Source organism: Oscarella lobularis, chromosome 8 (genome assembly GCF_947507565.1).
Source record: "Oscarella lobularis chromosome 8, ooOscLobu1.1, whole genome shotgun sequence".
Classification (NCBI taxonomy): Eukaryota; Metazoa; Porifera; class Homoscleromorpha; order Homosclerophorida; family Oscarellidae; genus Oscarella; species Oscarella lobularis.
Window position 1 is genome coordinate 2,657,614 of NC_089182.1, and position 19,166 is coordinate 2,676,779.

The following is a 19,166-nucleotide window of genomic DNA, read 5'->3' on the forward strand; positions in this document are numbered from 1 at the left end:
AACAGAGAACATTAGGCCAGTCCCAGCCCACGCTAAGACCGGTCCAATCTTCTCTGTCTGTTCCAAATTTTTTGCGTAGGCGCGGCTAAGAAAAATTGAAACGAAACAGAGAAGATTAGGACAGTCCAAGCCTACGCTGAGACCGGCCCAATCTTCTCTGTCTGTTCCAAATTTTTTGCGTAGGCGCGGCTAAGAAAAATTGAAACGAAACAGATAAGATTAGGTCAGTCCAAGCCTATGCTGAGACCGGCCCAATCTTCTCTGTCTGTTCCAAATTTTTGCGTAGGTGTGGCTGAAAAATTGAAACCAAACAGAGAACATTAGGCCAGTCCCAGCCTACGCTAAGACCGGTCCAATCTTCTCTGTCTGTTCCAAATTTTTTGCGTAGGCGCGGCTAAGAAAAATTGAAACGAAACAGAGAAGATTAGGACAGTCCGAGCATACGCTGAGACCGGCCCAATCTTCTCTGTCTGTTCCAAATTTTTGCGTAGGTGTGGCTGAAAAATTGAAACGAAACAGAGAACATTAGGCCAGTCCCAGCCTACGCTGAGACCGGCCCAATCTTCTCTGTCTGTTCCAAATTTTTTGCGTAGGCGCGGCCAAGAAAAATTGAAACGAAACAGAGAACATTAGGACAGTCCAAGCCTACGCTGAGACCGGCCCAATCTTCTCTGTCTGTTCCAAATTTTTTGCGTAGGCGCGGGTAAGAAAAATTGAAACGAAACAGAGAACATTAGGCCAGTCCCAGCCCACGCTAAGACCGGTCTAATCTTCTTTGTTTCTTCCAAATTTTTGCGTAGGCGCGGCTAAGAAAAATTGAAACGAAACAGAGAAGATTAGGTCAGTCCAAGCCTACGCTGAGACCGGCCCAATCTTCTCTGTCTGTTCCAAATTTTTTGCGTAGGCGCGGCTAAGAAAAATTGAAACGAAACAGATAAGATTAGGTCAGTCCAAGCCTACGCTGAGACCGGCGCAATCTTCTCTGTCTGTTCCAAATTTTTTGCGTAGGCGCGGCTAAGAAAAATTGAAACGAAACAGAGAAGATTAGGTCAGTCCAAGCCTACGCTGAGACCGGCCCAATCTTCTCTGTCTGTTCCAAATTTTTCGCGTAGGTGTGGCTGAAAAATTGAAACGAAACAGAGAAGATTAGGTCAGTCCGAGCCTACGCTGAGACCGGCCCAATCTTCTCTGTCTGTTCCAAATTTTTTGCGTAGGCGCGGCTAAGAAAAATTGAAACGAAACAGAGAACATTAGGACAGTCCAAGCCTACGCTGAGACCGACCCAATCTTCTCTGTCTGTTCCAAATTTTTTGCGTAGGCGCGGCTAAGAAAAATTGAAACGAAACAGAGAACATTAGGACAGTCCAAGCCTACGCTGAGACCGGCCCAATCTTCTCTGTCTGTTCCAAATTTTTTGCGTAGGTGTGGCTGAAAAATTGAAACGAAACAGAGAACATTAGGCCAGTCCCAGCCCACGCTAAGACCGGTCTAATCTTCTTTGTTTCTTCCAAATTTTTGCGTAGGCGCGGCTAAGAAAAATTGAAACGAATCAGAGAAGATTAGGTCAGTCCAAGCCTACGCTGAGACCGGCCCAATCTTCTCTGTCTGTTCCAAATTTTTCGCGTAGGTGTGGCTGAAAAATTGAAACGAAACAGAGAAGATTAGGTCAGTCCGAGCCTACGCTGAGACCGGCCCAATCTTCTCTGTCTGTTTCAAATTTTTTGCGTAGGCGCGGCTAAGAAAAATTGAAACGAAACAGAGAACATTAGGCCAGTCCCAGCCCACGCTAAGACCGGTCTAATCTTCTTTGTTTCTTCCAAATTTTTGCGTAGGCGCGGCTAAGAAAAATTGAAACGAAACAGAGAAGATTAGGACAGTCCGAGCCTACGCTGAGACCGGCCCAATCTTCTCTGTCTGTTCCAAATTTTTTGCGTAGGTGTGGCTGAAAAATTGAAACGAAACAGAGAACATTAGGCCAGTCCAAGCCTACGCTGAGACCGGCCCAATCTTCTCTGTCTGTTCCAAATTTTTTGCGTATGTGTGGCTGAAAAATTGAAACGAAACAGAGAACATTAGGCCAGTCCCAGCCCACGCTAAGACCGGTCTAATCTTCTTTGTTTGTTCCAAATTTTTGCGTTGGCGCGGCTAAGAAAAATTGAAACGAAACAGAGAAGATTAGGCGAAAGTAACTCAATCAAGAGACTGCTCCAAATCCACGTGCAGATCGACTTGCATGATGTATCCTTCAATTGTCGACCTCTCCCATCTCCAGCGAGAGCTATCTGTATAAAAGACAAAGCAAAGTAATTTATGTATCTATAATAGCTTCTCGGCGCACTAGAAGGTTTATGACGAGGATTCCCATGAAAACGAGGAAGATAAGGTTCAGCAAAGATAGCCAGATCCTCGTGCTATCTGAAAGAACGTCGTAGTCATTTGGATTCGAAGAATTCGGTAAAAACAGTTCGTTAGAGTCGACTTCTCCGATCATACATTGAGAGGAGATGATTCAAAATTGCTATAAGCAGGAAACTCCTGTAAAAAAAACAAAAATTAAAGGTAACCAATCAACTGATTCAATTATTAGGATTTTCTCACGAGATGCGACGAAGCAAGAAGTGTGTAGAAAGCAAACGAATAAGAAACAATAAGACGATAGAGACCAAAAAGAAAAAGCTGATTCTCAAGAATCGACTTTCACTGTCAAACATCAATTGAAGACTGCATGGGGCAGGGCGAAACGGAAATATGACTGAGAGCCATAGAACTGAGAGCGTCCAAACCTACTTCCCTTCTGATGAGGCAAACAGGACACGGTCCACAGTACTGGCTGTGATGCCGTTTGGCATCAAAATCGCTGCCGCAGAAAAAAGCGAAACGCTTCAAACCGAATTCGGTCACCAAACGAAACTCCCTGCTTCGAGCAATCTTCAGCAGAGGCAAAAGCGTTGCGTGACGGTAGGTGAAATCCACGTCAGAGAAATCGCCAGTGAAAATGCGAACAGCCAAACTTTCTCTTGTCTCACAATCTGAAGGCCACCAGTCGACCGATTGGTCGTGTACGAGTAGAAGACATGCCAGATACGAATACGCCACGTGCATGCTTTTCTCAAGAGGTAATTGAGTTAGGACTGCGTCAAACACTTGTTTGCAAAACAGGGTCGGTGCCAAATAAAGGCTTTCAGCCAAGACGGACAAAGCTTCGACGGAAGCGACGTATAACATAGATGATAACCAGCTGTCGTTAGTAGAGAACGTCTCAAACGTTAATTGAGTCAATGCAGAGATAGCTTTAACAGGTAGAATTTCGCCAAAGGCGGAAAAGACTTCTGGCGACGGTAGCCCACAAAACAAAAGCACGAAAGAATTCAGCAACGATGTTCCGTAAAAGAACACATCAATGAGCCTAAATACCGTGTACACTTTTAGATTTTCATCTGCTTTGGCGACTTACTCTTCGTTTTTGGAAATGATTAATTTAGACATCATATGTGGACCGATTTTTGACGCCATCTTCATCCGATTAGGCGGTGAAAGGGAAGAGAGGACTGCATTCAACAGATTCCATCTGTCTTCTATGCCTAGGCCTGTCTCTTCTGGCGGCAAAACAAGAAGACATAATTGAAGAGCCAGATGACGCAGAACCTTCCTCTCCGCAATAAACTCCGCATATTTCGAAGAGAGTGACACAATGCTAGCTAAACTTTCGTCGTAAAACTCCCCATCATTACTCTTATGCCGAAGAGAAAATAGAAGTAAATTTTCGAGTAGCTGCTCCAACGCATCGGTCATAAATGGACCAGAAGCGCAGTCAATAGCGATAGTTCCGGTGCTCAGCAGCCCCACTATAAACCCGTTATTGCCGAAGTCGTTGTCGGTCAAACAGCGTCTTGCAACGGTGCAAAGCATCTTTGTCAAGGGAACGAGACCCCTCCTGACAAATCTGTCACTGTCTATGTTCACAATTTCTTCTATTATTTCTGGCTGGGACTGGTAAGCGTAGTCGACGTTCTTGAGAGCGCGACTCTGATGAAACTGGTACTCATAGCAGAAAGCGCGAGGCACGAAAGATGAAAGCGCCAGTTTCAGAGAAGGACGACCAATCAACGTCTCGGGAACCATAGTATCCTTGATCAGGTTACTAAGAAACCGTAGCTGATTAAGACGATCTGTTATCGTAAGAAGATCTTCCAACGTATCCCAACGGCAGTTGTCTGACACGTCAAGACAAGTAAGAGACGAAGTCCAAGGCAACATACGACGAAGGGTGACGTAGAAACGCTCATCGCAAGAAATAGCGCCATTCATGGGCATCTCATCTAGACCCACTATAGCGTACGAAACATCGAGACTGACGAGACGCTGTAACTTTTCAAAGAAACATCTGACAGTAGTGTTATGGTCCTTCCCAGTCTGCCAATCACTGATACTCATTATCTCAAGCGAATGCATAAGCAATTCCGTTAGGCCATCCGATGCAAAAATACGCCCAGTGAAAAAAACGTCATACCAAGTTAAAGTCGTTCCGGATATGTTCAGGTGTTCCAAATGTCTCATTGACGTCATCGCCGCGCAAAAATCATCTTCCTCCAGATTCGTGAAACTCAAGTCGAGATGCTTCATATTCGAAAAGTGGTCGATAACGCGACAACCTATGTCGCCTGTCACGTGATTTGCGGCCAAGAACGTCAGAGAGTCCCTTGATGGGGTCCCAACGAATGTCTCCAAGAAGGGAACAGGCAAGTTCCCTAAGCAAGGACTGAAAGATATATCGACGCTTTTCAAGTGTTCCTGATTTCTCAGACGCTCAACTATGGCTTCCTCATCATCAACTTTCATAAGGGAATAGAGTGGTAGCGTCTTCAAATAGCGTCTATTCCAGAGTAACAGATCTAGCACGCGCGACGTAAGCCTTCCGCGCTGCGCGAGTCCTTCCAGAAGCAGGTTTGCCACCGGTTCGGGCAAGACGCTCTTTTCCGAATGAGAAAGGAGGATTTCGGCTATTGACGGCAGCGCTGACGCTGGTACATTCGAAATGCGAAGAAGATCTGCTGAAGACGGCGAAGTTCTGCAAAGGCACGTCAGGCACAAGTCCGAAAGCGAAAGAAGAAGCCGAGCGTCCATTGCGGAACACGTGACGAAACGTTTTGAGCGACCAACGAAACCTGGATAGAGAAGGGATGGATCGAGTCAGAACAACGAGAAGGTGAGAGCGAGTTAGAAGCCAGTCGAAGTGTAGCCAGAGGCTCAAATCATTAACGTTCGAGAAGAGGGCTTCAGAGAACATGACGTATTCTGTCAGGCCCTTTTTCTCCGTGGAGAAGATTACGCCAGTCCCAGCCTACGCTGAGACCAACCTAATCTTCTCTAAATTTTTGCGTAGGCATGGCTAAGAAAAACAAAACAGAGAAGATCGGCCTTATTGCGCGAAAGTAAATCAATCAAACGGTTGTCTCCTCTAGTAAATACTCGGACTTTTCGTATCTTACTATTGGCTCCGAGTTTTCGTCGAGCTCCTGCTCCTTCTCTTCTGCTTTTTCTATCGACCCCTCTTCTGTGCCAGCTGAAAAACGATTCAGCGCCCTGAAACGACGTCGGATAGCCTTGTTCTGCTGCACTCTGGCCAACGTCTTTTTTGCCGCCTCTTTGAACGTCAGTGGATGGGCTCGTTCCCATTCCGGCTCCTTCTCAGCAGGAAGAAGAGCCGACACCAATTTATCAACTTTTGAACGAATGTCGTTAATTCTAAAAAAAGTCAAAAATTGATTACAGTACAATTAATTAAAGCCGAGAAGGTTGCCTTTGATCTTGATACGTCAGTCGATCGCTCAAAGTTTCTAGAACCGGTGCAAGATTTTCCTGATCATTTTCCGGTAGACCCTTTCTATTCTTCTTGCAGTCAACATTGATCGTCATCTTTTGACGAAGCTGCAAGACGAAGCGAAAAAGTCTCACTTTGCATTACTAAAAAGATTTTCTCAGCCTACAAACGAGATCCAATTTTTGCGCTTCGACAAGTCCACTTTAACCGAATCGACCCAGAACTTGCGTAGAAAACAGTTGGGAAGAGACTGCTCCAAATCCACGTGCAGATCGACTTGCATGATGTATCCTTCAATTGTCGACCTCTCCCACACCGACTCGACATCTCCAACAGCGAGAGCTATCTGTATAAAAGACAGAGCAAAGTAATTTATGTATCTATAATAGCTTCTCGGCGCACTAGAAGGTTCATGACGAGGATTCCCATGAAAATGACGAAGATAAGGTACAGCAAAGATAGCCAGATCCTCGTGCTATCTGAAAGAACGTCGTGGTCATTTGGATTCGAAGAATTCGGTAAAAACAGTTCGTTAAAGTCGACTTCTCCGATCATCATAGTAAAGACTTTGAGAGGAGATGATTCAAAATTGCTATAAGCAGGAAACTCCTGTGAAAATTTATAAAGGTAACCAATCGACTGATTCAATTAAGATTTTCTCACGAGATGCGACGGAGCAAGAAGTGTGTAGAAAGCGAACGAAAATCCAAGAATAAGAAGCAATAAGACGACAGAGACCTAAAAGAAAAAGCTGATTCTCAAGAATCGACTTTCGCTGTCGTTATACCTGAAAAAACCTTTTGGCCATTTTAGTCACCATCACCATAAGTATTCCTATGTAAGGCAGTCTGAAGAGAGCCAATCAGACAAAAGATTAGTTTTGAGCAATAAAGAAAGAGGAAACTTGCCTCTTCAGGTACATTGTCAGAGAGGTCCAAGAAATGAATATGGCAATCGCTCCAACTACCCAATTATGATCATCTCCTATGTCTTTGATTGGTAAAATGAAAACAAAGGCAAGAATGTTTCCAGGAAGTGTCAGTGCGTCGAGCCTTCCTAATCCACGAAAGTAACTTTCAAACCGTCGGCCAACCTGATTGTTAGACAAAGATTAATGAAGAAGAGTCAAGATTTTGATTTAGCTTACAATAGACCCGACGATTCGTTCTAACGTCAACATGCACAGCACAGACGCAGAAACGATAAGTAGAACCTGGACGACTCTAAAAGGCGATTGACTCTACGTCGTCCCAATTACATTGGTATCACATCAAATCCGTTCTCAAACTTACGGTATCAGACGAATTCTTGCTCTTGGGCCAATTGGACGGATGAGCCAGAACGACGTACGTGCTCAGAAATATTACGTAAACCAACAATGCTAATAAATACAAACCGTAGAGCCACCAGCCAAAGCTGAGCCTACAAAAAAAAGACCCTGGCACATTACGATGCACTCGGCCCACTATTAGCTACCGCACCATTTAACATTCAACAAAGCACAGGAAACAGGATGAGCCAAACACCTCTTCACCCTCAACTTTTGCATTGTCTAAAAAAGAAAAAATCAGGTGATAATTGAAACAGTCGTCTGTTCTCACGCGAAATGCAGTCAAGCTATCTCGCACGTCACTACTGTAGCCTTGTAGAAACCGAAAGTCAAATGTCTTCTAAAATGAAAAAAGATTGTTCTTATATTTCGTCATCTGTACACACTATGTATTCGCTGACCGTATTATCCTCTTCTCGGCAACAACGATCCATAAATTTCAGCGCAACATCGGGCATTTTTTCGACCATCCACTGTATCTGCGATTTCGTCTCCACTTCCATTCGCATGACCTTTCTCTTATTCACGTCGACGACAGGCTGCTTGACTCGTTCGCGCAGCGCCGCCTCCCAACGCGAGTGCTCGGCGAAAGCGATCGCCGCTCGCTTTGCGCCGCAATGCATCGCCACGTCGAGAGGATTCTGATTGGCGTGATTCATCAGAAGGCGCACTTGAGCGTCGAGCAAGAACCGAACGGTGTCCGGCTGATTAGACAAAGCAGCATAATGAAGGGCAGTATTCTAGAGAGAAAATAAAATATACGAGACATTTGCATGATATGCGCGATTCACTGACCCCCGATTTGTCCCTGTCGTCGCAGCAGCATTTTTCTGTGATCAATATCGCTCGGCAAGATTCTACGCTGCCCTGAGCCGCAGCATAGTGCAGCGGAGTGCATTCCTGCGCATCTCTACATAAGCTATATTATACACGTATTTGTAATAGAGAGATGTCCTGCTCTAGACCTGAGTATGCAGGCACCCTTTTCAATGAGTGCTACGACGAGTCGAAACTTTCCGTTCGCCGCCGCTCGGTGAAGAGGCGTCTTGCCTTTGTAGTCCGTCGCGTTGATGCTTTTTTGAATGCGACTGTAGGCAATCAGATGCTGAGCTGAATGCAGCCAGCCATTCCTCGAAAAAAAAAACCCCAGATAGTCAGACTTATAAAAATATTCGATTGCGCGCGTACTCAGCTGCCATGTGCAAAGGTATTCGTTTCTTCAAGTTACGTGAATTCGGATTAGCACCGCAACTGAGAAGTTGAACGACGTTCTATAGCAAAAGCAGTGTATATGAAAATCAAATTTCGTACATATACATACAGACTCGACTTACTCGGAAATAGCCTCCGGTTGCCGCGTAGTGAAGAGCCGTGTCGCTATCAGTAGCGTCTTTCATATTCAAAAAATCCTGACTAATATTCTTTCCCTTGCACAGGATATATATACAAATACAAAAAGCATTTGAGCGCTGCTCGCAATACCTCGAGCACGAATTCCATGGTTTCAATGTGTCCGACCGCTTGGTGAACAACCGAGCAGCCCGTTGCATTGACGACCGTCAAGTCGGCGCCGGAGTTGATAAGAAGGCGCACCGTCTTCGTGCAGCCGTGATGAGCGGCGAGCAAAACAGGCGTATTGCCCTCTCTGTCTTTCGAATCGATAGCAGCACCCTAAATCAATAAATAGAGCTAATAGCCCAAGGGGGAACTTTACGTGCCTTCGACAGTAGAAGCTCCACAACTTCGGGTAAATCTGCTTTGGACGCTCTAGACAAGATAGGGAAGTGAATTTCTACATGATGTGGGTATACGATGCCTACTCGTGAAGCGGCATGCGACCTTTGTTGTTCCTCATGTGAACAATGTCTTCGTCGACGCTAACCAAGTGGCGAACGATTCCAACGAAGCCGAGCTGAGCGGCCAAATGCAGCGGCGTGTCACCGCAAAGCTACGACAAGCAACAAAAAAATCTCTCGCATGAGACAGTAATCGAGAAAGGAATAATTTTAGTAACCATGCAATGCTTCAACCTGACGCCTTTCTCCAGACACATACGCACGACCTAAGGACATAGAAAACCCTCCGCTTCGTTTTCTACGTAATAACTTACAGGAAGGTGACCGCTGCGAACGGCTAGATGAAGTAGAGACGACTGCGTCAAATCAGCCATGTGCAGTATGTCCTTCCACATAGTGCAGTGGATCTTACGCTTGCAAGCTAAAGATGCACACCATCCTTCTAAAATTTCTTCTTTTTAATTAACTAATTGATCACCGTGCTGAAACAGGACGTCGAGAACGCTTCGCGATCCCTTCAGCGCTGCCGTGCTGAACGGCGTGAAGAGATTCTGATCGCGACACAGAAGCAATTTGACGTCAGAAGGGTAATTCACCGACGAGAGCAATTCGGGGCAATCTTGAAGTGTGCCCTTTTCCTCTTCTCCTCCTCCTCCTCCTCCTTCTCTTTGTGGACCATTCAGTTGCTGGATGGCAATCTCGCGTTGCTCCTCGACGTACAAATCATCGTTGTCGCTCGTCGCGTTGCTGCTCTCGCGACCCGCCACGGAGATCATGCGAGCGAAACGAAACGCTTTTTTCTTGTCCTCGTCGTAGTGAAGAAGGAGCGCGGCAATTTCCGGCAAATCGGCCTCGGCGGCCACGTGCAACGCCGTTTGGCCTTTGGGCGAGCGCAGCGTCGTGTTCGGCTCTTCTTCGAGCACGTGCTGGCGGACGAGGTATAAAACGTGCGATTAATTATTTAATCTATATTTATCTGTATGTTGTGATGGGCTATGAGACCGCTCAACATATTTTTCTCGTGTTGCCATCTGGAGACATGCCATGCGTTCTCACTTCAACAATGGCCGTGCTTCCCGTTCTGACTGCCATGTGGAGAAGTGGCTCGCGTTCGCTCGGATTCGAGTCGACGTACTTCTGAACGATTCGCGTCATCAGTTTCGTTTCGCAGTCTGTCAGTGACCTCGGTGTCGAATCTATTGGCAACGAAGCCAGATTGGAATGATGACGTATCATTAGGCGACACTCGTACCACTACGTATTGATTCTACCTCGTTTCTGCTTCCATCGGCCCAGAACGCGATTTATAACCATAATTTCGTTTGCCTTTTTTTCGAACGCGCCAGTGACCTACAGGATAGGACGTTAGGTTTATATTCTGCAGTCGGTTGTCTTACTAGTGCTTGGCCGCGCTTTCGCTTCTTTAGCTGGCGCGGACTGAACGAATGACCGCGCGGAAGCGACTTGATCTTGTCGTCTTCGCTTGCCTGGTAGAAGCTTTCATTTCCCAGGTCCATTCTTTTGTCAATGAGGTGAACAGTAGCGCACGTACGAGGCGGAAGCAGGAAGGGGTAGACTTAGTCATCCTCATCCTCACATAGATTTCCACCCGAGACCCCTTCTAAAAAATAAAGACTTCGCCAAAATTGAGCTTCGTATCAATTAAGTAGTCAATTATGTAACAAAACTTCTATGTACTGTATAGCCAATCGTGTCCTCTACTTTTCATTCTTAGGTCAAGTCTTTCGCTTTTTCTTTTTATGAGAACGATGTCTTTGTTGCGGCCTACTATCAGGACCGAAACCCTGTTCGTAGTCCTGAAAAAACCTGTTGAAGAATTCGTCTGGACCAGGATTTCTCCTAGAGCAAAAAAAACAAGAAAATATTAGGTTAGAGACTAAATCGAACGCTCCAACGTTCACCGTGACGAGTTTGGACGTCGAGGCGGTCGGCCAAAGAACGGTTGCGACGGCGGCGGCGGCGGAGGCGGCTGAGAAGACGACGACGGATCTCTCGTCGCAAGACGCATGACGATCAAGTGATGATTCGGCGGAACGCGAGACATAAGATTCTGCATTGTCAGACGACATGAAATCCAAACCTATATACGCGGACCCTCCTCACCTGACAACCGGCCCACTCGCTTACGTCCCACACAGCGCGATCCATGCAAGCATAGAAAAATACCTTGAAACCTAGCATGGCCGTTTCGCACCATAGATCGCCCTACGACAAAAAAAACGATGTCTAGGAACGAAGTGGCACTTTGTTCTTTCTCCACCTCGGTGACGGGGTGACGTCTGCCGTTGCATGCTGAGCAATAACGAGCTGCATAGAGCGGTCGATCGGTTCGGTAGCGTCGGTGCGAACCGTTGCAGTTTTGACACTGGAGCCAATTCTTAGCCTTGGGAGATACGCTGTGTTGTATTAGATAACCCACCTAAACTAATTTTCTTACCTCTTCCATTTTTTTCTTCATATCTTCGAAGAACTCTTCGAATTTTGTCTGAAAAATCGATAGATCGAATTTGCTTCTCGATAGTTTGCACTACCAATGTACTCTTAGCGCTTCGGATTCAAATGATTTGCTGTCGTATTCCCTCCGTTTTTCCTTTCGAAAAAAATTCAGATAACAAACGACGCTTCCACGTGACTTTTTTCTCACCGAATCTTTCAACGTTTCAAAGGCTTGCGACAAAATCTTAAACGCCTCTTCCGTACCGGGACTCTCGTTCTGCTCGCGAGAAATAAAAACCAAGATGATTTCTCCTCGTGCCTCTTACTTTATCAGGATGAACCATCACCGCCTGTTTTCTGTAGTGGCGTTTGATTTCCTCTTCGCTTGCATCTCTGGCAACGCCAAGAATACTATAAAGATCCTTATCTCGACACGTCAAGAGTCGTTCCACCGCTTCGTGGCCTAAACACATGCAGACGTATAAAAGAAAAAAAGAGAGTCTATTTCGCGTACTTGTCGTTGGAAGTTCGATTGTGTAATTCGACGTACCGTCGTTCGTCTTGTTATTAGTTGAAGTGTTATTACTATTATTGTAGCTTGCTTTGGGTTCTCGTCCTAATTTCGTTAGCATAGACGTTTTGATCGTGATCCACGCGCGACGCAGTCGCGGTTGCGCGTGTTCGCGCCACACAAAGACGGTCTTTACTCGCACGTAAGCACAAGCGAGAGAACCGTAATAGAAAGTCCATTCTTTAACAATACAAATGACCGACCAGATCCTGAAAAACACAAGAATCATATTATAAAGTCTCTCTATATATACAATGTATGTACACTTTAGCCAATAACGCGAGTCCAGTCCAGACAAAAGCCAGAATGTATATGCCAGTTCGAAGCAGTTTTTCTTTCAAATCTAATGCACGGCATCGATAGCTTTTTTTCTATTACAATACATTCTCTTTTTTACCTTCACCTCTCCCATTCCCGTCCTCGCCGTCATCGTCGTCCCAGACAGCCCTTTTCCGTCCCCTCGACCTCGATTTTCCGCATTCCCTTTTCCGTCCTTTGTATTCGCCTCCAGTCGACGTCATCGGCGTCGTCGTCACTTCTCCGTCGACGTCAGGCCGCCGTCGTCTCCCGGCGGCAATCGTGCGCGAAATTCTCGCTCCGCCGACGCGCAAACCGGCGGGCGGCGGACGACATCGACTCGACCCATCCTCCGTCGACGTCGTTCGATTCGCTTCGCACGACGACGATTCGCTATAGATCGTATTTTCTTCCGTTTCTCCGCGCTCGTCGTCGGCGTCGATGCCCGATTCGTTCGCCAGGCGACCTCCCTTTACCGTCCATCGATCGTCGTCGGTCGTTTCGTTGGTCGTTTCGCTGGTGGCGATTTCTTTTAGGAGTTCTCCGTATTTTGACTCGGTGTCGTTCATTCGCATCGCCTGGGAAGAGCGGGACAAAGAGTCGCGTTTGGGGAATGGGGTAGGCCTCTATGCAGAGCGGCTGCACCTTCTTGAGCAGTTCGACGGCTCGTTCTGCATTTCCATCGGCGATTTTTGCCTTTGCTAGGCTGAAAAACGATTCGGCTGATTCCCTGCACGAGTCGTCTTGCGTTAGATTGAGAAATAGGTATCGCGGCGTTCGACTTAGGATGCGAGTAGATGCGCACGACACTCATCGTACCTGTTTGCCGCCTGGAGAGCCGAATCCATTGTGTTTTCGCTTGACGAATAGTACGGGCCTTCACTCTGTAAGATCCCCGGAGAATCATCTTTCTTTGCCGAATGTGTCATGTCACTTGGCACAATAGCTCTTGGTTGCGTTTTTTGCATTGGATTTTTGATTCGCGGAAACGGGAACGCTTCTGAGTCTCCTGACGTCACGATGGATCTGACGTCACTAGTGCAAAAAGCGTTTGAGCACTATGACTCAGGAAGATTTGAAGCGTCAATTCAACTGCTTACCAAAGCAGACCGCATTTCTCCGAATCAGCCAGACATACTCGAATTACTGGCTATGACTCATCTCGAAGCAAATCGACCCGAAAGGGCTCTGCACTTTTACGAGAGAAAACTAAGCCTACTTTCACTGGGAGATACGAACGATATAGCAACGACGTCCTATAGTCTCGGAGTTGTCTATACAAAGCTGAATCAGCCTATGAAGGCAGCAGCTTACTATAAAGTCTGTTACAGTACTACACGGATTTTCATTTTTTTTATGATTCTAAAAAGGACTCTCTGCGTTACGATGAGCATAATTCGAATGCTCACTGCAACTTGGGCATCGTTCTCGCAGAGTTAGGCCAAATGTGTGTGTCTCAGTTCTCTTGTCTTGCTTAGTTTGACGTTAAGATTTTAGGGAGGAAGCAAAGTCGTCTTTGCGCACGGCTTTGCTGCTCAATCCTAAAGACGACTACGCTGCTCACGAGCTCTTACTTATTGAAAAGCAGGAAGGAGAAGAGAATTTGATTAGAGAATTAGAAGAGAAAAGCGAAAGGGACAATTTGACGATTTTTTCTGGTTTTGGTCAAATCGATCGACGGTATCATTCGCTTTAGAATTAAATTCGTTACATAAACAACGTATTCTTACTAGAGCGGGGCTTTCGGCGAAAGACTTCGTTCAAGAATATGTCATGCAATCGCGCCCTCTCATATTAACTGACGTCGCATCTAAGATGGTGCCCCAAATGTGGAATTACGACTACGTGCTCGACCATTGTCGTCGCAAAAAAGTAACGCTCAATAAACGAATTCGCGACAAACGATTGTGGGCTGATCTTGCCCCTAGCCGCGAGGTAAGCACTCTTAGACGTCATAACTGCTTCGCTAGACTTGGGGTACTCGTAGACAACGGTAGGGCAGTTTATAGAAGATCTTCTTGCTGATAAGACCAGCGAGCACTACTTACATGACTACAGTTTACCTCTCAACTGTCCAGCTCTGCTTGAAGGCTTAAGGCATGGCACTGAAAGTCTACAGATAAGGCATAACTTGACTGAGTTCTGTGAAGGATACCGGGGTACTTTGCCCGCGATTTCCTACAACGAGTGCCCAATTTTTTCCGGGGACAGCCACTTCTTTATAGGAATATGTGGCCCAGTCTATTTATTGGTCCCAAAGGTTAGCGCGTGAAGAGATTGCCTCGCACGTCTATGAGATCATTCCTTTGTATTGCAAGGAACGATGAGTGGCCTTCACATTGATTCTCTGTGTACGAATTTTTGGATGGCCTTGTTCAAGGGACGAAAGAAGTGGACGTTCTACGAAAAAGAAGCAGTTCATTACTTATACTATGACTGGACAAAGGTAGTGTCTCAATTCTGTTAGCACTACTGTATGAAATTTGTTTCTAGTCTGCCTTCAAAACGGATCCGCTACGGCCAAATTTTGAATCATTTCCTCTCTCTAGATATGCTCAGAAAACAGAAGTTATTTTGGAGCCAGGAGAGGTGGGCTGCTTCTATTTGGCAATAGTGTTGATCAAATTTTTGCTTTCTAAGGTCATTTTCGTTCCAGCTGAAGTGCCTCATTTAGTTGTCAATTTGGAAGACACCATTGCCATCAGTGCTAATTACGTAGACCAGTCTAATTACCACTGTACGTGCGATGATCTCGAAGTATCGGGAAAAAGACAGAAAGAGAAAAAACTTCTTCGCTCTGTGCTGTGTAGCGATACTTTCAAGAACAATCTATTCGAGGGGTTGACTGTAGTTAGAGAAGGTGCAGACTATGTAAACTGGGAAGAATATAAAAGTCCTAAATAGCTGCCTTCGTTTATAGAAATTGAATATAATTTTCTCGTGTTTAGCACAAGAGACATTGAGAGAAACAATAACATTACCGTGGATAATCACATATACAGCGATTTTCATTTGCACTCGTCACTACTGGCCTAAGACCCCATTGCACGCCTTTGTGCATGGATGCCTTAAAACTAGGCTTTCTCTACGCTACGGTGCTGCTTTCGTATGCACACCAATTCGACCCTCCCGTCTTACCAGTAGATCTCTTCGATCTGAACTATAACTTGACGAACAACACGCCACAGGGATTCGCTCTAGAAAAACAACTAACAGTGGAGAGCATCGTTCGGCAGGACTGCGACGGGCCGGCGAAACGAGTTATCAACAAATGGTGCCAAATGAGAGCCACGACCCAATGGAAAGCGTTCGAGCCCGAACCACGATACTCTCACGACGCAGCCGCTTACAGTCGAGGTAAGGAGTTCGGAAATCTAAGGCGAATGCTCGTATTTGGCGGAGTTGGCCCGGCCCTGGGGTACGAAGGCAAAACGTGGACGTTTCTGCCCTGGTCGGGATCGTGGGTAAGAATCCCTGAAACTTCTCCGAGTCCCATCACAAGAAAGTTTCACACGTTGACGACACTTTGCGACGCGCAGGTCGTTCTGATCGGAGGAGTTTCGGCAATGACGCGACAAGTCTTCAACGACACGTGGATTTTCGACGGGAAAACGGAAACGTGGAACGAGGTGCGCGTCGTAGCACCTTCGAACGAAAGCGAAATCTTTTTGCCGAGAAATCGTCACACAGCGAACGCCGTGCTCGATCCCGAGTCTCCCTGCAGCTGCAAGGAATCCGTTCTCATATTCGGCGGAGTCAGCGACAATGGAGACCTCATCCATTATGCTTCCAGACTTCGTTTTTTCAACGAACTGTGGATGCTTCGTTGTGTTTCGGAAGGAAACGAAATATCGCCCGTGCGTACCTATCAATACAAGAAAATTACTAGCCGAAAAAAATTTTGGCCTCGAGCTCGCGCCGCTCACGCGGCGGCGTATTCAACGCAAAGGCACGCTCTTTACGTGTGGGGAGGTCAAAGTAAAATGATAGTAACATTTGCTGATATTTGGATATTCAATTTAAGAGCGATGCTTTGGGAAGGGCTGATCGTTCCGGACGACGTGCTCGGGAAAGCTGGAAGTAGTGTCTATGCGAAAGGAATCTACGTCGCGGAACACGAAGTCATTTTGTACTTGGCCACGTCAGGTAATCCCCTAGTCCTTGACACACGTACGAATCAAACCGCAGTCGCGACGAACGACTTTACGGGACTAGACTACTTACCGCTTCTTCTGTTTTCCGCCGTGAAGATAGAAAAAGCGGTTATGGTATATGGAGGATTATCAAAAATCTCCCGTAATACTAGATCTGCCAAATATTACAACTTGCTGAAATCAAACCTGGTTTGGAATTTCACCATGACAACCAAAACCAGGTACTACTGGCAACGAAACGCCATTATTATGACGCATCCAAATCTGAGAGACTGGGGTGTTAACTACTATTACGACAACAATTTCTACCTATTCGGCGGAGTTTTGCAGTCGGGAGATACGTTTACGGAATTCAAGGACGACTATTTGTGGGTGCTAAACTTAAAAGCAATGACTTGGTGGAAATACAAGCCCGAAGTTTTTCCCAGAACTGTTTCTTCGGCTTCTTGGGATCTGCTCGACAAAACAAACAAAGACAGGGCTGTTCTTGTTCTGCACGGAGGCATGCTTAGTTCAATATTCAATCTGGCGGCCAGTGACGAGACGTGGGGATATCATTTACATACTAGAATGTGGACAAAAATCAGGCGTAGACAGACGGTGTTACCAAGAGCTGGACACACTATGGTGTCGTTAGGAAATCATTCGTTCTTACTATTTGGAGGAGTCGTGCAGAAGAGAAAGCACGACGCAGGACTCATAGAATGGATTATGGCAAACGATATGTGGATTGTTACCGTTGACGATTCGTACAATTCAGAGTGGTTTCAGCTATTTCCTATCAATCAAAGGCGGTCTCGTTTTTATCCTCCCCCGGTCAAAGGACACAAAGCCTTTATCAGGGAAGGAAGAATGTTTATTATAAGTGGCATGCTTGACGAACAAACGGTATTTTATGGCCTGTGGTCGTATCACATACGACGACAAATTTGGGAATGTTTGCATTCAAAAACCAATTTCGGCGACCGATTGTTTTTCATAGACAATCTCTTCGTCGAGGCTTCCACTACTGAAAAACTATTCGCCATCGGAAATTTGACTCTGAACGATGCCAATTTCAGCCTTTATCATTCGTTCGGGGTCCCGCCGCCATCTATACGCGCTTTACTTACCCTTCATATTAAAACTAATCAGTGGACTATCCTACAATATATTCCAACATCGCAATCGCCAGCAGGACTTTTCTCTTTCAAAGAAACATTAAAACTGACAACGACAATGTTTGACCTGGAGAACGGCTTAGCTCGAATTCTAAAAATTACTCCCGGTTGCTTCCGAGGATACCACAGCGCCAATTTCTCTTATGAGCGCTGTCTACAATGCCCGGTGGGAACTTTTTCACTCGACGGTGCAGAAGAATGTTCGAAATGTCCGAAAGGACTAACGACCAAAACGGCTCGAGCTACGAGCATTGGGGACTGCATTTGCCGCAGGGACTATTGCTCGCAGGGCACTTGCGTTCTAGTTAACTCTAATAACGTCCCGGCGCCGTTTTGCAAATGCAAAGCCGGTTTCACGGGCAATAGATGCGAATATCCAACGTACTATCTCGTGACTCTTGGAATAGCTGTACTGCTTACTGTCGTCCTCCTGAGTATATTGCTAATGCGAAACATGAAAAAGAGCAAGACTGAGCTCAACTACACAAAACAAGAGTTGGACGATACGGAAAAGAAGCGAAGCGCTTTAGACGACGTCTGGCAAATCAATTGGAACGAGATCAAAATCCTATCTCAACTCGACAGGGGGGGAAGTGGCGACGTGTACAAGGGCGAGTACAGAGAACTGACAATCGCCGTGAAAAAATTAAAAGACGCCGACTACGAACGAAGAGATCGTTTCACGTTGGAATTTCAAAGGGAAATCGAACTAATGAAAACGACTCGACATCCAAACATCGTGCTATTTATCGGGGGCGGTCAGATACCGGAAGACGGATGTCCATTTTTGGTATTAGAATACCTGTCTAGAGGGGACCTCGGCACCATTCTCAGAAATACCCAGATACCCATCAGGGAATTGCAATTTGCCTTGGACATAGCCAAAGGCATGCAATTCCTTCACAATCTCTCACCTCCACAAGTCCACAGAGACTTGAAAAGTAATAATTTATTGGTAAGCGAACGTTGGGTGGTAAAGGTCGCCGATTTCGGTCAAGCGCGATTAGTGAGCACGGAGAAAATAGCGCAGGAGTCGAGAACACCGGACGAGTGCGCGGCAACGAACGACGAAACCGTTCCGCTCTTAATGAAACCCAATCGTTCCATGACTACTAATCTTGGAACTCTACTGTGGAGATCTCCTGAACTTTTTGAGAGAAGACCGTATGGAACACCAACGGACGTTTACAGGTAAGATTATCGTACGGACGATTCATAGTGTCTAACTATCGTTTCCTTAGCTATGGAGTCGTTTTGTGGGAAATTTGGCATCGAAAATTGCCGTTCTACGACTATCCGTTTAGGTGGGGACATCAACTACGAAGTGCGGTGGTGAGGGGGCAAAGGCCGCGAATTTCGGATCGATGTCCGACGGAAATTAGAGGTCTAATCACGGCGTGCTGGGATAATTGCCAAAATGCAAGACCTACCTTCCAAAGTGTCGTCGATCGTCTGCAAGAATTGGCCATCACATCGGACGAGACATCGGCTATCTCAGAATAGACTCTATGTAGATGAACTGCTGCTCGAAAAAACGTGAAGAATTTAGGCGTTTAGTTACCTTTTTGCAAATCACCGGG

The 19,166-nt window shown here is 46.0% G+C and overlaps 4 protein-coding genes and 1 long non-coding RNA gene across 5 annotated transcripts; 1 reads left to right on the plus strand and 4 right to left on the minus strand.

Annotated features, from left to right (window-relative positions):
• Positions 1-1,788: 1,788 nt before the first annotated feature.
• On the minus strand, positions 1,789-5,234 carry LOC136189781 (uncharacterized). The gene is made up of 4 exons (XM_065977788.1): positions 3,455-5,234; positions 2,599-3,406; positions 2,339-2,535; positions 1,789-2,282 (listed from the first exon to the last, which is right to left on the minus strand). The coding sequence occupies exons 1-2, from the start codon at positions 5,122-5,124 to the stop codon at positions 2,704-2,706; spliced, it is 2,373 nt and encodes a 790-aa protein (XP_065833860.1). The 5' UTR covers positions 5,125-5,234; the 3' UTR covers positions 1,789-2,282; positions 2,339-2,535; positions 2,599-2,703.
• Positions 5,235-5,291: 57 nt separating this feature from the next.
• LOC136189780 (transient receptor potential cation channel subfamily A member 1-like) lies at positions 5,292-10,500 on the minus strand. The gene is made up of 25 exons (XM_065977787.1): positions 10,345-10,500; positions 10,219-10,297; positions 10,004-10,143; positions 9,426-9,873; positions 9,262-9,368; positions 9,166-9,213; positions 8,972-9,099; positions 8,870-8,918; positions 8,634-8,822; positions 8,486-8,578; positions 8,340-8,422; positions 8,117-8,281; positions 7,947-8,061; positions 7,553-7,891; positions 7,423-7,491; positions 7,303-7,373; positions 7,114-7,243; positions 6,969-7,061; positions 6,730-6,914; positions 6,609-6,669; positions 6,485-6,559; positions 6,224-6,430; positions 5,988-6,167; positions 5,801-5,928; positions 5,292-5,745 (listed from the first exon to the last, which is right to left on the minus strand). Exons 1-25 carry the CDS (start codon positions 10,462-10,464, stop codon positions 5,442-5,444), a joined length of 3,606 nt encoding a protein of 1,201 aa, XP_065833859.1. The 5' UTR covers positions 10,465-10,500; the 3' UTR covers positions 5,292-5,441.
• Positions 10,501-10,519: 19 nt separating this feature from the next.
• On the minus strand, positions 10,520-13,144 carry LOC136189782 (dnaJ homolog subfamily C member 14-like). The gene is made up of 13 exons (XM_065977789.1): positions 13,092-13,144; positions 12,918-13,002; positions 12,373-12,850; positions 12,240-12,318; positions 11,919-12,184; positions 11,731-11,867; positions 11,613-11,681; positions 11,508-11,558; positions 11,406-11,453; positions 11,229-11,351; positions 11,072-11,173; positions 10,870-11,018; positions 10,520-10,807 (listed from the first exon to the last, which is right to left on the minus strand). The coding sequence occupies exons 1-13, from the start codon at positions 13,118-13,120 to the stop codon at positions 10,684-10,686; spliced, it is 1,740 nt and encodes a 579-aa protein (XP_065833861.1). The 5' UTR covers positions 13,121-13,144; the 3' UTR covers positions 10,520-10,683.
• Positions 13,145-13,185: 41 nt separating this feature from the next.
• On the plus strand, positions 13,186-15,251 carry LOC136190244 (bifunctional arginine demethylase and lysyl-hydroxylase JMJD6-like). Its single transcript, XM_065978347.1, has 9 exons — positions 13,186-13,592; positions 13,643-13,719; positions 13,770-13,952; positions 14,006-14,207; positions 14,260-14,369; positions 14,423-14,532; positions 14,591-14,718; positions 14,766-14,861; positions 14,913-15,251. The coding sequence occupies exons 1-9, from the start codon at positions 13,200-13,202 to the stop codon at positions 15,174-15,176; spliced, it is 1,563 nt and encodes a 520-aa protein (XP_065834419.1). The 5' UTR covers positions 13,186-13,199; the 3' UTR covers positions 15,177-15,251.
• A 723-nt stretch (positions 15,252-15,974) lies between these two features.
• LOC136190254 (uncharacterized) lies at positions 15,975-19,166 on the minus strand. Its single transcript, XR_010670529.1, has 3 exons — positions 19,148-19,166; positions 19,017-19,092; positions 15,975-16,137 (listed from the first exon to the last, which is right to left on the minus strand). It is a non-coding gene; the product is annotated as an uncharacterized lncRNA (long non-coding RNA).